Genomic DNA, 20672 nt, shown 5'->3' on the forward strand with positions numbered 1-20672 from the left:
TGGAAGAGGAGAGAGTAGCGGGGGAGAGAGAGCGAAGGTTGGGACGGCGCGATACCATCCGAGTAGGGGCAGTGTGGGAAGTGTTGGATGAGAGCGAGAGGGAAAAGGATACAAGGTAGTGGTCGGAGACTTGGAGGGGAGTTGCAATGAGGTTAGTGGAAGAACAGCATCTAGTAAAGATGAGGTCGAGCGTATTGCCTGCCTTGTGAGTAGGGGGAAGGTGAGAGGGTGAGGTCAAAAGAGGAGAGGAGTGGAAAGAAGGAGGCAGAGAGGAATGAGTCAAAGGTAGACGTGGGGAGGTTAAAGTCGCCCAGGACTGTGAGAGGTGAGCCGTCCTCAGGAAAGGAGCTTATCAAGGCATCAAGCTCATTGATGAACTCTCCGAGGGAACCTGGAGGGCGATAAATGATAAGGATGTTAAGCTTGAAAGGGCTGGTAACTGTGACAGCATGGAATTCAAAGGAGGCGATAGATAGATGGGTAAGGGGGGAGAGAGAGAATGACCACTTGGGAGAGATGAGGATCCCGGTGCCACCACCCCGCTGACCAGAAGCTCTGCCTGACATTGATTGTGCCACAAAAGCATGCTGAAGTGGTAAAGTCAACATCCATGTTTATAAACACAGGGTCACTACAGTTATTGTTATTTGTAGTCGTTAACATTATTTTCAGTTAACTCTATGAGGGGGGTAACCCCCCCCCCCCACTAAATTTCGATCTGTCCCTGCATGGAGTGTATTGGATTTACATACAGAATAATACAAAATGCTCTGAGCCCAAGTTGCAGGAAATGGGTGACGGACATCCACAAATGAATACATATCACGCTAAATTTAGTCTTAGATTTACTAACAGAAAACTATGAAATTCTCTGAGACCAGGTTGGAGAAAGAATATGATTTATGCAACCATAACCAGTCTGGGTTGTGCCAGTATACACCAGGCTCCAGTGAAGTCATTGACTCATGAGAGGCTTGGTTGGATGGGAGGGTTTTGGACCTCGCTTGAACCACTGTTTAGAAAAAGATGACATAGTGCTTTATTTATCCATATGTTGTAAATCATGGCATCTGTTTATAATATATTTATTTACTTTGTAGATGCGGGCCCTGGGTTGATTTACAGTTTCAGTTGTGTTTGTCTTCTTTGGGACATGATTGGCAGTTGGTGATGGCTGTTTGAAGTGTGCATTGGTTGGCTTTGATGCATGGGGATGAAAGGAGCATTCAGATATTACTTGAGGATAATATACAAATGAATTTGGCTGCAACTTCAGGCGACTGACAGGCGACAACTGAAGTTGTTGATAAAATGTGATTCAGGATACAATGACACGTATACAAGAACAACAAAATACAATTTTGCATGTCCAAAAGAGCAGTTCAAAAAGTTAAGGAAATACCTTAACTTTAATTGATTAAAACAATCAAATAAAGAAAATAGACTCTGTGACAGACTGTTTCTTGGTTATGTATTATGCTGTTTATAACTGCTCTACTGTTACACTTCATTTCACTAATTATCGTTTTCTGTCATGACTGACTTCAAGCCATTTTAAGGAAAATACAATTACAATCATAAAACACTGCATCATATAATTTTGGAATTAATCGATTATAACAGAAATTCAATTACAAAAACAGTCCCTATTTACTTTGAAGAATTAGCTCAAATGAAGTAACATACCACTTAAAGTATTATCAATTAAAATAATAATTGAAATGTTGCAAATTCAACAGATCCATCAGATAGTTATGTACATGAGATTTAAATATTTTTCATAGTTAGTAGTTATTTTTGGGCCAACAGTATGAGAACGTTAACATCAATTACTTCAAAATGCTGAGGGTTTTCATTTAATTCAGTTGTTGCTATTTTATGTGATATTAATGTTTATTAATATGAGAAATACATTTTTTTAACTGAGCTAAACAGATGTTTTTTAAAATCAGTATGTTGTGAATAACATCAAAACCAAAAGTTTAATATAATTTAAAAAATACTAATTGTTTAGTTCATATTCTAACTTTTTATAATCAAACAAATAACTTAAAAAAATACTAAATGAAGACTTTGAGAGTGTCCGAATACCACAAAATGTCAAATTATTAGGAAAACAAATAATAGGGACAGTACAAGGACTGACTACTCTTTACACATTTTGGCCCACATTTTCAGATATCAAAATACGTAAACGAATTGTAGGCCTAGTACTTCTGTCAGGGGGGACATCTCCCACCAGAGAACAAAATTAATTTGATGTTCTCAGTTGCCTTTTTTGTAATTTTATGAGAATTGTTTCAATGTGCTTAGTGGAAAAAGAGAGAGGAGTCACAGAACATTGCTTACACTGTCATCTACTGGCCAAAACAGCTCACAGCATCTACCATGTCCTCTTTCAATGGCTGTTCTAACCCACCGGGCAGTTTAACGTCTAGTTGAACATTTGGTTGAGTTGTCAAATGTGAATTCAAAGTGAAATCAACCAAAAATGTCACCCTGTCATTTAGATTTAGGTTAAAAGTTTCCCACGTTGATTCAACGTGAAAAAAAACCCCACTCTAGCACAGGTGGGATTACAAATGTTCATAAACGCGTGTAAAACAATCCACTTTCCAAACATCGTTATTTGGTTGGGTCTTTTGCCCAAAGCTCCCGGATGGTGGATACATCTCATTACTTTAATATTATTCGATGAGGGGGTTTACCACAACCGCCTGTACTCAAAGGAGAGTGAGATGATATGCTAGTTTTATGAATATGCATAGCCCTTCAAGTTTTTCTCAAAATTTCCGGGATGTCACGTGCATCACACTTATATCAGTACACAAGTAACAACTGTATGAAACTTCTATTAGATGAAATAAGCCTCACGTATCAAAATAGCAATTCATTTTTACCCTGACTAAATTCAACACTCTTTTCCCCCATACAAAAACTCCTCACATGTTTAATAATTCATGATCTGCTTAATCTGGACAGATTTTGGACGGTGTAAACACTCGCTTCGCCTCTTCCTCTCTGTCTATAGGCGCACAGGTGACCCAGGCAGTAGAAATGCACAGGTAGTCCTATGGAGAGCATACAGTACAATGCTCTTCTTTTGAACTATGATATGCGTCTACGGTAATTATATCTGCCTTTATAAAACGAGTGTTATGATGTTATCTTTGCTGCTACGGAATGGGAAGCCAGCCAGCCGTTCTGCGGACAAGGAATCCCATTGTTAGGGCGGAGACTCAAGCATCTCGTCATTATATCCAGCATGTCTGCTATAGCCATTTTTTTTTTTTACCCTAATTTTGCCAGGTAAATTGACTGAACACATTCTCATTACAGCAACGACCAATTGTAAACTGGGGATGATTAGGTGACCGTGATGGTATGAGAGCCAGATTGGGAATTTAGGCAGGACACTGGGGTTAACACCCCAACTCTTACAATAAGTGCCATGGGATCTTTAGTGACCAGAGTCAGGACAGCCGTTTAACGTCTCATCTGAACACAGGGCAATTTATTATCTTGAGCATAATATAATTTATTTATATGACACTGAAAGTGAACTGGTATAGACGGTATCACATTGTAGTTATTTTCACTAGATAACCTGGAGGTATATGCTGTCAGCGGCACACTATCTATGACAGAGGAAGCCATGAGGTTTGGCAGCGTTCCACACAACCACTTCTACACTATTCTATGAAGACATGTTACACAGAATTTCACAATTTATGCACCCATGCACTGCACTCACAAGGTTTAAAATGGTGCAGAAAAACAGTATGCTATGAGAACTGGCACTGAGGAGAAAAAATAACTTTAAAAATAGCAACTGCGTGGTGGATAGGCCTACACTTCACAATATGCAACATTTTGAATGTACAAAATGCCAATAAAAACAAGAGCATTTTGAGCATGTTTTTGCCTTCATCATTATTGAGCTCCTGAGTGGTGCAGTGGTCTATGGCACAGCATCTCAGTGCAAGAGGTATCATTACAGACACTGGTTCGATTCCAGGCTGCATTACAAGCCGCCGTGATTGGGAGTCCCATAGGGAGGCGCACAATTAGCCCAGCGTAGTCTGTGTTTGGCCTGGGTAGGATGTCATTGTAAATCAGAATTTGTTAACTGACTTGTCTAAATAAAATCACGACGAGGCCTACAGTGTTATGGATATAAATGCCATTCATCACTAACCTTTTATTGAAATATTTCCATCATGAATAAGACTGTTTCTTTCCACTATGCATAGGCCAGACACTAACACATTTGCTGGGCATGGATGCAGCTAATGCCCTACATAGGTCAACTGAGATGAGTGCTTAAAATCAAATCAAAATGTATTTGGCACATGCACCGAATACAACAGGTTTAGACCTTACAGTGAAATGCTTATACTTACAAACCCTTAACCAACATTGCAGTTTTTAGAAAAATACGCAGCAGTAGAATAACAATAGTGAGGCTATATACAGGGGGTACAGGTACAGAGTCCATGTGTGGGGGCACCGGTCAGTCGAATATAAACACGTAGGTTGAGTTATTAAAGTGACTTATGCTTAGATAATAACAGAGTACAGAGTAGCAGCAGCGTAAAATGGGGGAGGGGGGGGGATGCAAATAGTCTGGGTAGTCATTTGATTAGATGTTCAGTAGTCTTATGGCCTGGGGGTAGAAGCTGTTCAGAAGCCTCTAGGACCTAGACTTGGCGCTCCTGTACTGCTTGCCGTAGCAGAGAGAACAGTCTATGACTAGGGTGGCTGGAGTCTTTGACAATTTTTAGGGCCTTCCTTTAACACCGCCTGGAGGTCCTGGATGGCAGGAAGCTTGGACCCAGTAATGTACTGGGGCGTGCGCACTACCCTCTCTAGTACCGTGCGGTCAAAGGCAGTGATGCAACCAGTTAGGATGCTCTCAATGTCGCAAATCCTGGCTCTTCTCCAGTGCGGACGGTTTTGGGTATAAGCACATAATGGTGGGGATATGTGATGAGGTGGGAAGAGATTATCCTAGATCTGTTGTAAACGGCGTCGGGTTTAAGCCTACTGATGATGCGATATGCAGGAATAAAAATATCAACAGCGCGTGCGCCACAAATAATGCAAGAGGCGAAGGCTTTTTTCACACGCCTGCGTGACTTCTAGAGTGTGACGCTGTAAGCACCTCCTCTTACCCCTCCCTTTGTCCAGTTGACAGGATCCTTCTCAGGCAGGATTGGAAACCACTGACAGAGGTATGTCGAAATGTAATACTGTTGCCTATTATATCCCTGTTGTGATGGACATTGACCTCCTGGCTTAAATGTTAAGAGACGGCACGTGCATTCACCGCGAAATCAGAAGCAGCCCAGGAGGAGAGATGCTGATAGGCATGCAGCAATGTTAGCTAGCTGAACAAGGCCTCAAGTAGCTAATACCCTGCTTGAGGTCAACTAAGTGTGGCAAACAATTATTTGGATTTATTGAGGTTAGTTACTTTTTTCCTGTGCAAATTGATTAAAACCGCTAGCTATAACCACCGATTATGCAAGGTATGCAGTTGTCCCGTTGTCTACAAATTGCTTGCTAAACCCAGCAGCTAGCTAGTTATCAAGGAAACTTAAGATGTCTAAGCAGTGATGCTTGTGTCACCTTGTTGCATAACCCCTTAGGCATCATGTAGCCAGGTTGCCTGGAAACCCGACGATGAGTTGAATTCTATGTTGGCAGAAATGAGCGTTTGAATCAGGAAAGTTTCCTCATCACCTCGAATTTACAAGCCAGGATGTCGAATAAAATTGTATTTTAACTTACTTTACCGGTTGTCCGTGCGGTTGTTCCTTTTTCAGTTAGGAATATAAGAAATAATTCCACAGGTACGCTGCAATTTAACTTTGAGTGACCCGACCAAATTCTCATAGAAATGATCTAGCTTTGTCAAGATTTGTCATTCTCATTGAAATCTAGTCTAAGAAGCCGTAGATCTGTTCTATGTGCACTATTCATATGCTTCCCGTTAAGTTCCTTTTGCTGCTTTTACGTTCGGTTTTGTAAATTAACTTCAAACAGCTGAACATATTTCACAGTGGTTTAGATGGTACAATAATTGTCTACATAACGGCAGAGCAATCGGCAGACTGTTTAAAGGTGCAATATGCAGAAATCTCCATTTCCTGGTTGCTACAATTCTAATAGTTAGGCTAATTTCAGTTTGACAAAACAAGCAATGTTTAGAGAATAGTTCTAGGGATGAGCGATATCGGTGGACATATGTCAACATCTGTATCTGCCCGATGTCTAGTTTAACACCTATGTTAAAAACCCATGTCAAAGCTACCGTGCATACCTATATAACGTAGGTGCATGATGTAATGACGCCACGTAAAATTTTGTGCTACATATACAACACAGCATTCCTAACCTAGCCCACAAGGTCTGCTGTGTGGATCGAGCAGTCAACAAGTCGAGCAGTCATTTGAAAGAGTACTAACATTTCAGAGAGACAACTCAAAGGTGAAATCCTTTAAAGCCAAGATAATGGAATTCATTGCCCTTGACAATCAACAGTTCTGTCGTGGGTGATGCTGACTTTCGCCGACTGGTCGAGCACTGGTACACACTACCAAGTGCGCTGTTTTTCAGATGTTGCTTTACCGGAGTTACACAGTAATAGCGTTACTGCTATTAGCTTCACGACATATGGAACGCCGTTTGGGTCTTTACATGTCAAAAAATATACATTAGCACTGTTAAAGCTGTACAAAAAAGTCTGCAAACACCGGCCATGAACGATGTGTTTTACAATACCGCGTTGGTAATGAAGCATTTGTTTGACCAACTTCTGGGGTAGCTAGCTTTAGCTTGATACCTAACTAGCACCAATACAACCAGCCTGAAAACAATGACCAGTAGAAACTGATGCCATTTTCATTATTCTTAGCAATGATTTAGGAATCCTTGTAAGTATTAGCTAGGTTGTTTGCCTATTGAAATTGAACTTCATGAAAATAAATAGCTAGCCGGCTACTTAGCTTTGGGCAACAGGGTTAAGGTTATAAGCAGCCAGCTAGCTTCATCTGGCTGGTTAGCTAGCTAACTATAGCTACTGAAACAGATTGTCGTGTTATTTGACGTATCTTTTTTGACACGCAAAGACCCAAACGGCATTCCATCAATCCTGGTTGAGAATGAAATGACTGAACAAAGGAACAGCAAGTAAGTTAAAGAAATAGATTTTGATTGTTTTACTGGTTATGGGGACATAAATGCCAACAAAATTACTTTTTGGTCAGTGTGGTGTGTGCATGCGTCTAACCTTTATTTAACTAGGCAAGTCGGTTAAGAACAAATTCCTATTTCCAATGACGGCCCAGACGACGCTGTTCCAATTGTGCCCCGCCCTATGGGACTCCCAATAACAGCCGGATGTGATGCTGTCTGGATTTGAACCAGGGACTGTATTGACGCCTCTTGCACTGAGATGCATTGTCTTAGATCGCTTCGTCCATGTGTGTGTGTTAACTATTTAACTTTACAAAAATGCTTAAAAGGCCGCTAAAATTGAAATATCGGGTATTGGTGTCTGGTTTTTGGGCAAGGAAAGTATCATATTGGTATCAACCAAAAAAATGTCATATCGATGCATCACTAGTGTCAATGCTGTGTCACTAGTGTCGTGTGTGTGTGTGTGAGAGAGAGATCGGAGATGTATGTAATGTATGTGTTCTGGAATGCTTGACACTTCCTGTCCCCTTCCCAGTGTTCCCCTCTGAGCATGTGCCTGTTGGTCACTAGAGATTATAGTTAAATAATACGAGCCTCCACAAGCCCATAAAATTAACTTCAAAGTGTGATGAAATAAGGGTTGTGTAAGGCTTGGTGTTGGGTGTCACTAAATCATGTATTTATTTACCACAGGGAGAACAAAGGTACATTTAATTTTTTTTATTTAACTATGCAAGTCTGTTAAGAACAAATTCTTGTTTACAATGACGGCCTACCGGGGAACAGTGGGTTAACTGCCTTGCTCCGGGGCAGAACGACAGATTTTTACCTTGTCAAGGTGTGGTGATTTGAATGGTGTCTGAAGGATTTCTAAAAAAATATATTGAACTTTTTTATTTAACTAGGCAAGTCAATTAAGAACAAATTCTTATTTACAATGACTGTCTACACCGGCCAAACCCGGACGATGCTGGGCCAATTGTGTACCCCCCTATGGGACTCCCAATCACGGACGGTTGTGATACAGCCTGGATTTGAACCAGGGTGTCTAGTGACGCCGCTAGCAGTGCCTTAGACCGCTGCCCACTCGGGAGCCCTGAAGTTGTCACTGTAGGCTGTGGCACACGCTGACGTACATAATAGGTCTTTGGGTTATACTCTATTTGCAAATTAGCATTGTGCACACATGGGTAGAGGACAAGTGTGCAGTTTAAGCCTCATCTTGGACTAAAAAGCAAGATCAATGGAGAATGTCAATTGACAATGCTTTTAATTCCAGGATTAGGCTTATTCTTAATCTGCCAGCGTCTTTTTTGCAATCTGCAACAAGCAGGTGTTTTCTTATGTTATTTAACATGGAAATCTCTGCCCACTTGTTCTTACATAGTGGATGTCGTCAATCCAATAATACAACTAATCTAATCTGCAATTTAGAAATCACTTGTCTATTATTGAGATGGCCCAGTCCAGTGTATTCATTTTGACTGTTGTGAGATCTCTATCCCGGCAAGTGTTATTTTTCTGATGAGTCAGAGCAAACGGGTGAGCGCATGCCTGCCTGCTTTCCCAATCGGCCCACCCTATCCATCAATGACACCCTCCATCCATCCCCTTCTCTCCCACGTCCTTCACCAGCAGTGTTCTCTCCCCAGCCTTCCTTGGTGTATCACTGAAGGTCCAGCACACTACTAGTTCTTTATGTCATTGGTGTTGCACAGAGGTTTTCTATTTCATCTATTTTATAACTAAACCAAGATCGACCACAGCCCGTCCTTTCAAAAGGGAACAAATTAGTCATCGTGGGCAGAACAGCTGTTTCATATTTATACATCCTTTGAAATATCTGTCTCATTGCTCTGTGTTTGTGCTTTCGTCAAACACAAAGCTCTCAAATTGAATTTTTTTAAACAGATAATGGCCGTTCCTCCAACCTATGTTGACCTTGGCAAGTCTGCCAAGGATGTCTTCACCAAGGGATACGGTGAGCACCTCAGTACTTCTACTCACTATCCATCTACTCAGCCTTGGCTCCTGTCCTGCAGAGAATGAGGAATGGACCTCAGCCTAGCCTAGTTTTATCTATTTGGTGAACCCTCTAGTTTAGACTGGCTGTCCTTGGGCAGTGTATTGACTGGGAGACACTGCTGCACAGAGACAGAGAGCCTCAGGCTGTACTATGGGGATTCCTTTGTAAATGGGCCTTGAATAGCCCTTGAGGTTAGCCATAGTACTTTCCTAGGTAAGGGTGGGACTGCCCAATGGACCAGCACACTGATTCCGAGAGGGATGGGAAGCAAGCTGGGTTTGTGAACCGTGGCTGACGCCTGGTATGACAATGTGGTTTATACGCTAGAGAGTACATCAAATCAATACACTCACACGATCAGTCAATGTTATGTAATAGTTCTAATAATGTAGTTCTAGGCTAGTATTTCTCAGAGGGATTTATTGAACGGTGGTTTGTGTTCATGAGGTGGTAAAATAAGTCTCCATGAGACTGCATGTGTATTATGGAAATAATTAGAAGCCACGTGTTTACAGATTGCCAGGAATGTTAGTGAAAAGAATTTAACAGAACAGAAATGTATCATCAGTTTGAAGAGCACTCCTAGAATGTTTTGTAATTACAACAGTTTGATTTAATTTTCTTCCATGCATCTCAGGTTTTGGTCTCATCAAGCTGGACTTGAAAACCAAGTCAGAGAATGGACTGGTGAGATCCACAGCAGAGTTGGTCCAATTACCCCTTGGAGCCAAAAGAGGCACTTGACTCAGTGCTATAAATTAAGTAGTTATCTAGCCATCTGTCATCATACAACTTAGAGGCCCTCTAGTTATCTTGCTCATTGACAACTGTGAAAGACCTCTGATTGCCAGCTTCACTTTAGATTATTTCACTAGCTGCAAAGGAAAACAAACTAACATATTTATACTCAAATACAATCAAACACAGTCTACACACTGATACTTTTTGGCCCATGTGATCCTCAACAATCCAAATCCTCACTGCTTTATAGCATGATCACATCTCACCTTTGACCTCTGTTTGACTCCAATCCCAGGAGTTCACCAGCACAGGCTCTGCCAACACGGAGACCAGCAAAGTGGCTGGCACCCTAGAGACCAAGTACAAGTGGGCAGAGCATGGGCTGACCTTCACTGAGAAGTGGAACACTGACAACACTCTGGGCACAGAGATCACTCTGGAGGACCAGGTCAGGATCATGTGTTCTTTAGATCAGGTTGTACTCAATGTACTCAACTCCGTTTTCTTCAATCAGCAATTGTTAGAAGGGGGCTATAAACCAAGGAGTAATCCCATCACAGGGATGTTAATTGGGGAGGACGGGATCATGGTAATGACTGGAGCGGAATCATTGGAATGGTATCAAATGCATCAAACAGGTGTCTGATGCCATTCCATTTGTCCCGTTCCGGACATTTTTATGAGCCATCCTCCCCTCAACAGCCTCCACTGAATCCCATAGTGTAAATATAAAAATGACCAGCACTCACGGACTGTTTGCAGTTTCATTGATTTATTATATATTTCATGTAAGGGGTGGGAAATTCCAGTCCCAGAGGGCCTGATTGATGTCACAGTTTTGCTCCAGCTAACACACCTGACTCCAATAATCACCTAATCATGATCTTCAGTTTAGAATGCAATTTGATTAATCAGCTGTGTTTGGTAGGGATGTTGACACCAATCAGGCCCTCCAGGACTGGAGTTGCCCACCCATTTTATGGCAATAGGCATAGGCCTATATTTACATAACCTCACATGTTTAATCTGGTGTGTGGGAGTATCAGTTCCCTGTGGACCCTGCCACTCTGTTAAGTGGTGAAATGCTTATAGCAATATACCTTTTAATTACACAACCATGCTTTCTTAATCATTCTTTCCAACTGTCTCAGAAATTCATTTTTAAGGTCATGAGCAGTCAATGTTTTTCATGAAATAGGATGAAACCACATCAAAGTATGACACATGACTTGCTTCTACATTGATAAAGTTTGATCATAAAGTTATTGGTCCCCTCCCCTGTGTCAAACACTTGGATTCAAGAGGGGATTATTCAGAGGATAAGGTGACATCACCCTAAATCTCATTTTAATACACAAATGGTAAAATGATATTCTCATACCACATTTAAATAAGTACCGCCTTGTAACCAACATTGGAGAAGGCGTGTTTGCAGAGGGTGTGTTTTTATGTAGCTAGATAGCGACTCTACTGGTGCCCAAATTTGACTAAGGTGTCAGCTAATATAATTAAGTTTTCCCTATTCATCTATGGCAAAGATACTTATGGTTTCCCCTTTCATCTGTGTCTGGTGTTAGCTAGTTACTGGCTAGCTAGGTCTTCATCTGTGTCTGGTGTTAGCTAGTTACTGGCGAGCTAGGTCTTCATCTGTGTCTGGTGTTAGCTAGTTACTGGCGAGCTAGGTCTTCATCTGTGTCTGGTGTTAGCTAGTTACTGGCGAGCTAGGTCTTCTTCTGACACAGTATTCATGTCAACACATCTGGCAGTGCTGCTGTGAACCGCATCACAAGATACATGCCAAACGCTCAATGTATAAAAAATAACACCATTGATGCAATTTCAATGTTTGAGTTGCTTTGTGTATCACCAAATTTGCTTGAGATGATTTTACTGCAACACTGTTCACTGCGTCCAAGTTGCTTGACATAGGTGTTTCAAAGAGCTGTTAGTCAAGGTGAGCTCATGAATATAAGCTCCATGCTCACTTAGCCTGTCTTTTCAAACTTCCTGGTAGTTAGCCATGAGAGTTCTCAATTATATATTTTTTTGCATTTATCCAAAACAAATATTATGGGTGATCTTTTAGTCATTCAAAAGGCTATTTTACATGGGAATCAGAATGACTGTTTGGGACCTTTTTTTGAAGGGTAACTCTCAACCCCAATATCACCCTTTGTCCAACCCCTTAAAAATGCATTCAGGTGAAGTTGTGGGTAGGGGGAATTGCTCATAAATATACATTTTGGGGGTGGGTGAATGTAGTTGTACCTGAGCTCAACACTTTCTCGCTAAAGCATACTTACCTGAAGTCCAGTGATACGCTCTGATAATAAAATTATGTGCATCACGAGCAAATACAGCTCTGGACCTTTTAGCTCACAGTGGTATGCCACTGAGATTCTGACAGCTATTGCCACTGGTGGTATAAATTTGAATACCTCATGGGGTGCTAATTTTTTAACATTTGAAATGTGAACTCTTGACAATTAAGATTAGGGGCTCAATCCAACCCACATTGCAGTATTTACGCAGTGCCTCTTTTTCTAACGGTCAAATTAACTGTATAAAAACATACAACTACTACCAGGGCAAACGTTCACAGGTATGCTTTAACTTTTCAGAATTAAAGTGTGTGGGTATGGGATGACTATTGTAAATAAAGGATGAACAAATAAATAATCTGCTACATGTGGAGTAGAACTCCCAGACAGTGAAATATGAGTGACCTGTGTTTTAGAGGACTGCGCCTCCAATCAGTCATAGCAATTCGGGGAAAAATCTACTCGTTGATACGATGGTTGTAGCTACGAATATAAACATCTCTTCATAGCCTACTTTTTTATTTTTCCCATTAAAGCACATAGTGGGGCAAAAAAGTATTTAGTCAGCCACCAATTGTGCAAGTTCTCCCACTTAAAGAGATGAGAGGCCTGTAATGTTCATCATAGGTACACTTCAACTATGACAGACAAAATGAGGAGAAAAATCCAGAAAATCACATTGTAGGAATTAATGAATTTATTTGCAAATTATGGTGGAAAATAAGTATTTGGTCACCTACAAACAAGCAAGATTTCTGGCTCTCACAGACCTGTAACTTCTTCTTTAAGAGGCTCCTCTGTCCTCCACTCGTTACCTGTATTAATGGCACCAGTTTGAACTTGTTATCAGTATAAAAAGAAACCTGTCCACAACCTCAAACAGTCACACTCCAAACTTGTAGACCTGCACCAGGCTGGGAAGACTGACTCTGCAATAGGTAAGCAGCTTGGTTTGAAGAAATCAACGGTGGGAGCAATTATTAGGAAATGGAAGACACAAGACCGCTGATAATCTCCCTCGATCTGGGGCTCCACGCAAGATCTCACCCCGCGGGGTGAAAATGATCACAAGAACGGTGAGCAAAAATCTCAGAACCACACGGGGACTTAGTGAATGACCTGCAGAAAGCAGGGACCAAAGTAACAAAGCCTACCATCAGTAACACTACGCCGCCAGGGACTCAAATCCTGCAGTGCCAGACGTGTCCCCCTGCTTAAGCCAGTACATGTCCAGGCCCGCCTGAAGTTTGCTAGAGAGCATTTGGATGATCCAGAAGAAGATTGGGAGAATGTAATATGGTCAGATGAAACCAAAATAGAACTTTTTGGTAAACTCAACTCGTCGTGTTTGGAGGACAAAGAATGCTGAGTTGCATCCAAAGAAAATCATACCTACTGTGAAGCATGGGGGTGGAAACATCATGCTTTGGGGCTGTTTTTCTGCAAAGGAACCAGGACGACTGATCCGTGTAAAGGAAAGAATGAATGGGGCCGTGTATCGTGAGATTTTGAGTGAACCTCCTTCCATCAGCAAGGGCATTGAAGATGAAACGTGGCTGGGTCTTTCAGCATGACAATGATCCCAAACACACCGCCCGGGCAACGAAGGAGTGGCTTCGTAAGAAGCATTTCAAGGTCCTGGAGTGGCCTAGCCAGTCTCCAGATCTCAACCCCATAGAAAATCTTTGGAGGGAGTTGAAAGTCTGTTGCCCAGCAACAGCCCCAGAACGTCACTGTTCTAGAGGAGATCTGCATGGAGGAATGGGACAAAATACCAGCAACCGTGTGTGTGAAGACTTACAGAAAACGTTTGACCTCTGTCATTGCCGACAAAGGGTATATAACAAAGTATTGAGAAACTTTTGTTGACCAAATACTTATTTTCCACCATAATTTGCAAATAAATTCATTAAAAATCCTACGTGATTTTCTGGATTTTTTTTCTTCTCATTTTGTCTGTCATAGTTGAAGTGTACCTATGATAAATTACAGGAGAACTTGCACAATTGGTGGCTGACTAAATACTTTTTTGCCCCACTGTAGATGTGTATGAAACAGTAAGCTAAAACCTTGAGTTTAGGCAAGTAAGCGTCATGCTAAATATATTGGCACACTCCACTTACCAAGACCATTGCCAAATAAGGCACACTGTCACCTGCTTTTACAGTAAGCATTGAAGTGGTACCACCCAGCACATCTACAGTAGAAGGGAGTGTATTTCATACCAACCCCTCCCTTGAGGTGGTACCACCCAGCACATCTAGAAGGGAGTGTATTTCATACCAACCCCTCCCTTGAGATGATATTAGGTGCCTCGACATCATGACTTCAATGGTAGAGTTGAATCGCTAGGAGCAAAAAGAGCTAGATTTACTACTAAAAGACCAATATATCACTTGTGCAATGTACTGTCAAAATGAAGACTACTATAACTAAGCCTAAAACATCTGGTTTTGGATTATAATATTTACTTCTTCATGAAAGTTACTCTTTAATTCTGATTCATTCATGCTTTCCTCTCCATCGCCCTCTTTTTCTCCCCTCAGTTGGCCAAAGGGCTTAAATTGACGTTCGATTCCTCCTTCTCGCCAAACACTGGGTAAGAAATGACTATCCATTTAATTGCTTCACATTATTAATGAATTGAAATAAATGTCATCACACAATACATTGCACATTACATGATGAAAAGGAATTTTCTGTTGAATATAGGTCATTGGATGTATCTTGCCATTTTGACACTGTATTACCTCACACTGACAAGTTCCTTCCGCCATCCCTCACCTCTCTGCTGTAGCAAGAAGAGTGGTAAGATCAAGAGTGGCTATAAGAGGGAGCACCTCAACCTGGGCTGTGATGTGGACTATGACATCAACGGGACGGCAGTGCACGGCGTGGCGGTGGTGGGTTACGAGGGCTGGCTGGCCGGCTACCAGGTGACCTTCGAGGCCGGGAAGAACAGGGTCACCCAGAGCAACTTCGCCGTGGGCTACAAGACCGACGAGTTCCAGCTCCACACGAATGTGTAAGTAGATGGAATTAAATGAATAGATACGGAAATGTGGTTCAGGTCGGCCTCCGCATTTCAGCAAACAATGGCAGTAAGACGGGTGCTCAACAACAACCACAACAATGACAGTAAGCCAGTAACGTGGGGCTTAACAACAATGACAGTAAGCCAGTGATCGGGCTTAACAACAATGACAGTAATCCAGTGATGGTGCTTAAGGACCCTGAACATGGTCTTTAGGGTCGATTTACAGTGATGAAGCATTTTGTTTGTGACTCATTCAGGAGTAATACCCTCAACTGAGTGTTGCAAGCACCAAATCAAATGTTATTGGTCACGTACCCATATTTATCTATCAGACCTACCATCCTCCAACCAACCAAGCCTTTTAAACCACTAGTGAGTAAAATGTTGTTTCCAGCTCTTTGAGAACTGACCTTGTCTGGACAATAGCAACTCTAAGCACTCTGTCTGGCCCCCTCAGATGCAGACTGGCAGTTATTTTAGTCCCACTGTATCCCACGGTGATGGGATTTGTGAAAGGGCTTTGTCAGAAGAGGAAGGTGGATAGTATAGTAAGCTAACCTCCTGCTGTGACCTGTCCTCCCAGTCATGATCACTTGTTTTGACAAGGTCAATTAGCTCTGAGACATTGCTCTTTAATCCTTTGACAGCTCATCCTTGATATATACAGGAAACGCCAATCTAAAGTGCCTTAACAGGGTGTTGGGCCAGAACAGCTTTTATCCTCCTTGGCATAGATTCTACAAGTGTCTGGAACTCTATTAGAGGGATGCCACACCATTCTTCCACAAGAAAATGCATCATTTGGTGTTTTGTTAATGGTCATGGAAAATGCTGTCTCAGGCGCCACTCCAGAATCTCCCATAGGTGTTCAATTGGGTTGAGATCTGGTGACTGAGATGGTCATGGCATATGGTTTACATCGTTTTCATGCTCATCAAACCATTCAGAGACCACTCGTGCCCTGTGGATAGGCGTATTGTCATCCTATGGGGGGGCATAGGCATGGTAGCCAAAATAATGGGCAGATTTTTTATTTTTTATACATGACCCTAAGCATGATGGGATGTCAATTGATTAATTCAGAAACCACATCTCTGTGGAACCAACTGCTCTCAATGTACTTTGTAGCCCTCATTACTCAGGTGTTTCCATTATTTTTGGCAGTTACATGTAGGTCTGCTGGTTAAGATTGTGACATTGATCGTCTGATTGCAATTCATGTGATGGGTAATTCATGTTTTTGTATAGATCATGGATACTCTACTTTAAAAATAAATAAATGAAATGCTAGTTCCCACAGCCTTCTGTATTCAAAGTATCACCTTCATAGTGATGAATAAGCTTGTTTTTCATAACAGAAATGATGGCACAGAGTTTGGTGGGTCCATCTACCAGAAGGTGAATGACCAGCTGGAGACAGCAGTTAACCTGGCCTGGACCGCTGGTAACAGCAACACTCGCTTTGGCATCGCAGCCAAGTACCAGATCGATGCCGACGCAGCCTTCTCGGTAAGAGGCCACAAGCTAGTCCTCACTGGCTGAGACTTGACCTCTGCCTGGGGTCATGTTCTGGGCACGAGTAGAGAGCTGCTAGGCTAATCAGTTTAACATTATTTATTGAAGCATTGTTGTATTTAAGTACCTTTTGATTGAATCCTAAATGTTGGTTTTTCATGACCACTTTCCTGTTTCTCCTACAGGCCAAAGTGAACAATTCTAGTCTTGTTGGCCTGGGATACACTCAGACTCTGAAGCCCGGTGAGTGTATTTTTTTACATTCATTATAAAACTGTTATTTGACAATGTTCCTCCATGCTAGTGACGTCTTGATAAAACGTGCAGTAAAAGGCAGTTGAAATGTCTTTCTGCTGTATGTAGGGCAGAAAGGACAGAACAGCAGTACAGTGGTTGCTCCACTAAAGTTTTGCAGTTATGCTGCGGTACTTAGAAGTAATTTCTCATTTAGTACGGTACTCTGCGTCACCACTTCATTTCTCCAGACCAGTGCAAGGGAGTTAGAGCACTACTTATGCTTTTGGGTCCTACTGTGTCTCTAACTGACAATGAGTGGGTGACATAAACCTAAATAGAAACTGATAATTGTGCCCAACTTCAGTATTACTTTCTAAAACTGTTGTTACACTAAGGATATTATTTTATTAGGATGATTTTGCTCTTACTGTAGTACTGTAGGCCACTCCCAACCGGTCACATTGTACAGCGCCTGAGTGGTGCAACGGTCTAAGACATTGTCTAGCAGTGCAAACTGTGTTGTTACAGATGCTAGTTCAATACCTGTGACGGCCTCGACCGGGAGACCCATGAGATGACTGTAGGTTTTTGGTTTCTCTCCCTCTAAAAGCAGAAATAAATAATTCTAAGTAACAAACTGGCTTTATTTACAAATTAGTAACAGTCTCACCCCATGTTCAGGAATGGCTTTTTTCTCTCATTTTACGTTATTTGAAAACAAAATAATCTCCAAATAGTTTTTTTTAAACAAACTGAATGATTATTAATTTAGAATTATATAAAAGCCCCTTGGATATTCTCACAGATATATTATTAACCCTGTTATTAGCAGGACAATATATATGGGTCATGGCTCCCGAGTGTCACACAATGGGATTTCCTTGCAGTTCTCCAGCTGTATCCACTATTATGTATCACATCCGACCGTGATAAGAAGTCCCATAGGGCGGCGCACAAATGGCCCAGTGTTTATCTCCCTCTAAAAACAGAAATAAAATGTTTTGGCCTTTACAAATATTATTTTGGCCCTTTATTCAGATTACAATCATTCACTTTAGTATTTTTTTAAGGAAATAATCTCAAATATCGTTATATTATCCCTTACATATTACCATGAATGAGTGACTCACTCATTCATGACTTTGGATCAAAATAAATAAGTTGAACCATTTCATTCTGAGTCTTTAATAAATAAATGTTTTGGTTATCCTGACCTGGACACCATGTACAGTATTATAATATACCATTATGGGCTATTAGCAAGACAATATACCTTTACCAACACCTCTCTGTAATTCTTTGTGGATGGGGCCTCCCCAGTGGTGCAGCTGTCGATGTCACCCCAATGCAAAATGCGTTGCCACAGATGCAGGTTTGATACCCGTGCCGGCTGCCACCGGGAGACCCAGGAGGCGGCTTTTGGTTTTAATTTAGAATCCTCAAATCCTCTATTGGCGGAGAGTCACGTTCTATTTTTCGATATACTGTAGGCGACACGAGTCTCACTAGTGTTGAGTAATTTGCTGTTAAAAGTGGTGTAGATCTTATTTATTTAAAGAACATATTGATGTTAGAAGCAATAGGATTTGAAGCAATGGTCTACAACTATTTTTAGCACTGTTTTGCATTGCTCTGAAACAAGCATGGTCTTGATAAATCAATGCGATTTTTATTTTCACTGAATCTCTGTTTGTATATTGGTTAAACTACAATTAGGGTGTAGAAATATTATACTCTTAGTGTAACATTTTATTTAACTAGGCTACTCAGTTAAGAGCAAATTCTTATTTACAAGGACAGCCTACTTCTTCCTCCCCTTCGGGGAATTGAACCCCAGTCTCCCGTGTGCCCGCACGACACGGCGATTCTTTAGCCCAGTACTGTAGCCTACTCCCAACCGTCACATTGTATAGCGCCGTATTTTCCGTTCCATCCTAAAGGAAACCCAGAGGGTTTTTCTTGGAATTGAAACACCATATTAATCAAGCAAAATGTCTTAATCAGTCCCATATACTATGTTCTTCCAAAAAAGGTTTTACATTCTCTAGTACAGCCACTATTGAAGGCTATCAAAGGCTTCTTAAAGATGCCCTCTAGTGGTCAAACTAGCACTAACTACCATTAATGGTACCAGTGGTTGGCACTTAAATAATTTGCCGTAGAATTCTGCGGCACCACGCAAGCTGTGCTGCAGTACGCTACAACATTTTAAAGGACAAACCACTGTAGGCACTTGACCTCCTCAGCCAGTCAATGAGCCCTGATCTTGTCACTTGTAACTCCTGCCAAAGTCCCCTTGCTGATGCCTTGTCTTTCTGTCTGCAGGAATTAAGCTGACCCTCTCTGCTCTCCTGGATGGGAAAAACATTAACGCTGGTGGGCACAAGCTCGGTCTTGGACTCGAGTTTGAGGCATAAGGCATGGAACGCAACAACACATATTTTATTGAAATAGCTATCCTCACAACCTTGTTTCCCTTACAGTAGATGTGCTATGGTTGAGGTGAGGCGGCATACAAGGTCAAATCACGCTACAGTTGATATGCTACTTTTACAGGACCACTTCAGATAAATTATTTTGGAATACAGGGCCCAGTTTACCTTAAACTTGTTATGGTTTTATTCTAGAGTCTGCAAAAAGTTAATGGGAAAGCTCTGTTGTGCATTTGTATTTCACTACAATCATGTAAACACTTTAATTTTATTATCTTTGTTTCAATAAGGATAAGAGAAAATAATACACTGTTGGTCAAAAAAGGGCTTTGCAGGAGTTAGTACAGTTTTCTTTGTCCACAAGGTGGGGCGGTTGCACGACATTCCTTGGCGAAGGTGATCTATTCCTCTGTACTAGAGTTCTCTCATTGTAAACTGACAAAGAAGGGAAGTGTCTAAGATATATTATTATGGGTTTGTGGTTTTTCACTTAAGCAGTAGTAGCTCTGAGGCACTAAAACCCTGTTGTGAACATCCAGGATTCATTCCAAATGGCACTGTTCCCTATATAGGGAACTACATTTTAGGGAATAGGATGCTATTTGGGACAGATTCATTTTTTTTGTTTCACTTGTCTTTCTGTGCAGTTGGTGTGAATTGTATTTTGTTACATTGGTCAAATAGAGCAAAAATACTATAATTCAATACTTAACCCACCTGTGATGTTTAAGACAAACCTCTGTCAATTGTTCCTAAAAAGAACAGGGAAGTTAACATGTCCTGCACACTATTCAACATCCCTCTTAATACAAATGACAAATGCTTTGGTGAAAAGAGATGAATGGTAGTCTTCCGGTGATTGTGTTGGAACAGACCAACTGCACCTGACAGTGTTAAATAAATACCAACAACATCTTGAGTATGCCTCTGTGCTTTTTTCACCCATAATAATGATGAAAATAAATGCCTTGGATTTGCTTTAGTGCTATATTCTCATATCTACCACAGATTGCTAAATCGTACTGAAATTTGTCCCCCAAAACATGATCAGTGTCATTTTCATCATCCGTGGCATTAGCTGGCGACCATTGCCAAACATGACAACCATGGGACTTGACAGACACAAATTTGGCACCAGGCTATGATAGCATCACAGTTAG

At 41.3% G+C, this 20672-nt stretch overlaps 1 protein-coding gene across 1 annotated transcript; it reads left to right on the forward strand.

Annotated features, from left to right (window-relative positions):
- The first annotated feature begins 5131 nt into the window (after positions 1–5131).
- On the forward strand, positions 5132–20431 carry LOC135550948 (voltage-dependent anion-selective channel protein 1). Its single transcript, XM_064982236.1, has 9 exons — positions 5132–5234; positions 9115–9184; positions 9867–9916; positions 10266–10418; positions 14838–14890; positions 15089–15316; positions 16687–16837; positions 17029–17086; positions 19406–20431. The coding sequence occupies exons 2-9, from the start codon at positions 9118–9120 to the stop codon at positions 19495–19497; spliced, it is 852 nt and encodes a 283-aa protein (XP_064838308.1). The 5' UTR covers positions 5132–5234; positions 9115–9117; the 3' UTR covers positions 19498–20431.
- The last annotated feature ends 241 nt before the right edge of the window (positions 20432–20672 follow it).

Source organism: Oncorhynchus masou, chromosome 12 (genome assembly GCF_036934945.1).
Source record: "Oncorhynchus masou masou isolate Uvic2021 chromosome 12, UVic_Omas_1.1, whole genome shotgun sequence".
NCBI classification, from domain to species: domain Eukaryota; kingdom Metazoa; phylum Chordata; class Actinopteri; order Salmoniformes; family Salmonidae; genus Oncorhynchus; species Oncorhynchus masou.

Bases quoted from the DNA above. Each gene is read 5' to 3' on its own strand.
- LOC135550948 (XM_064982236.1), top strand. From the start codon at position 9,118: ATGGCCGTTCCTCCAACCTATGTTGACCTTGGCAAGTCTGCCAAGGAT. The intron at 15,317-16,686 runs GTAAGTAGATGG...TTTTCATAACAG, and splicing joins TTCCAGCTCCACACGAATGT to AAATGATGGCACAGAGTTTG. The intron at 16,838-17,028 runs GTAAGAGGCCAC...TTTCTCCTACAG, and splicing joins ATGCCGACGCAGCCTTCTCG to GCCAAAGTGAACAATTCTAG.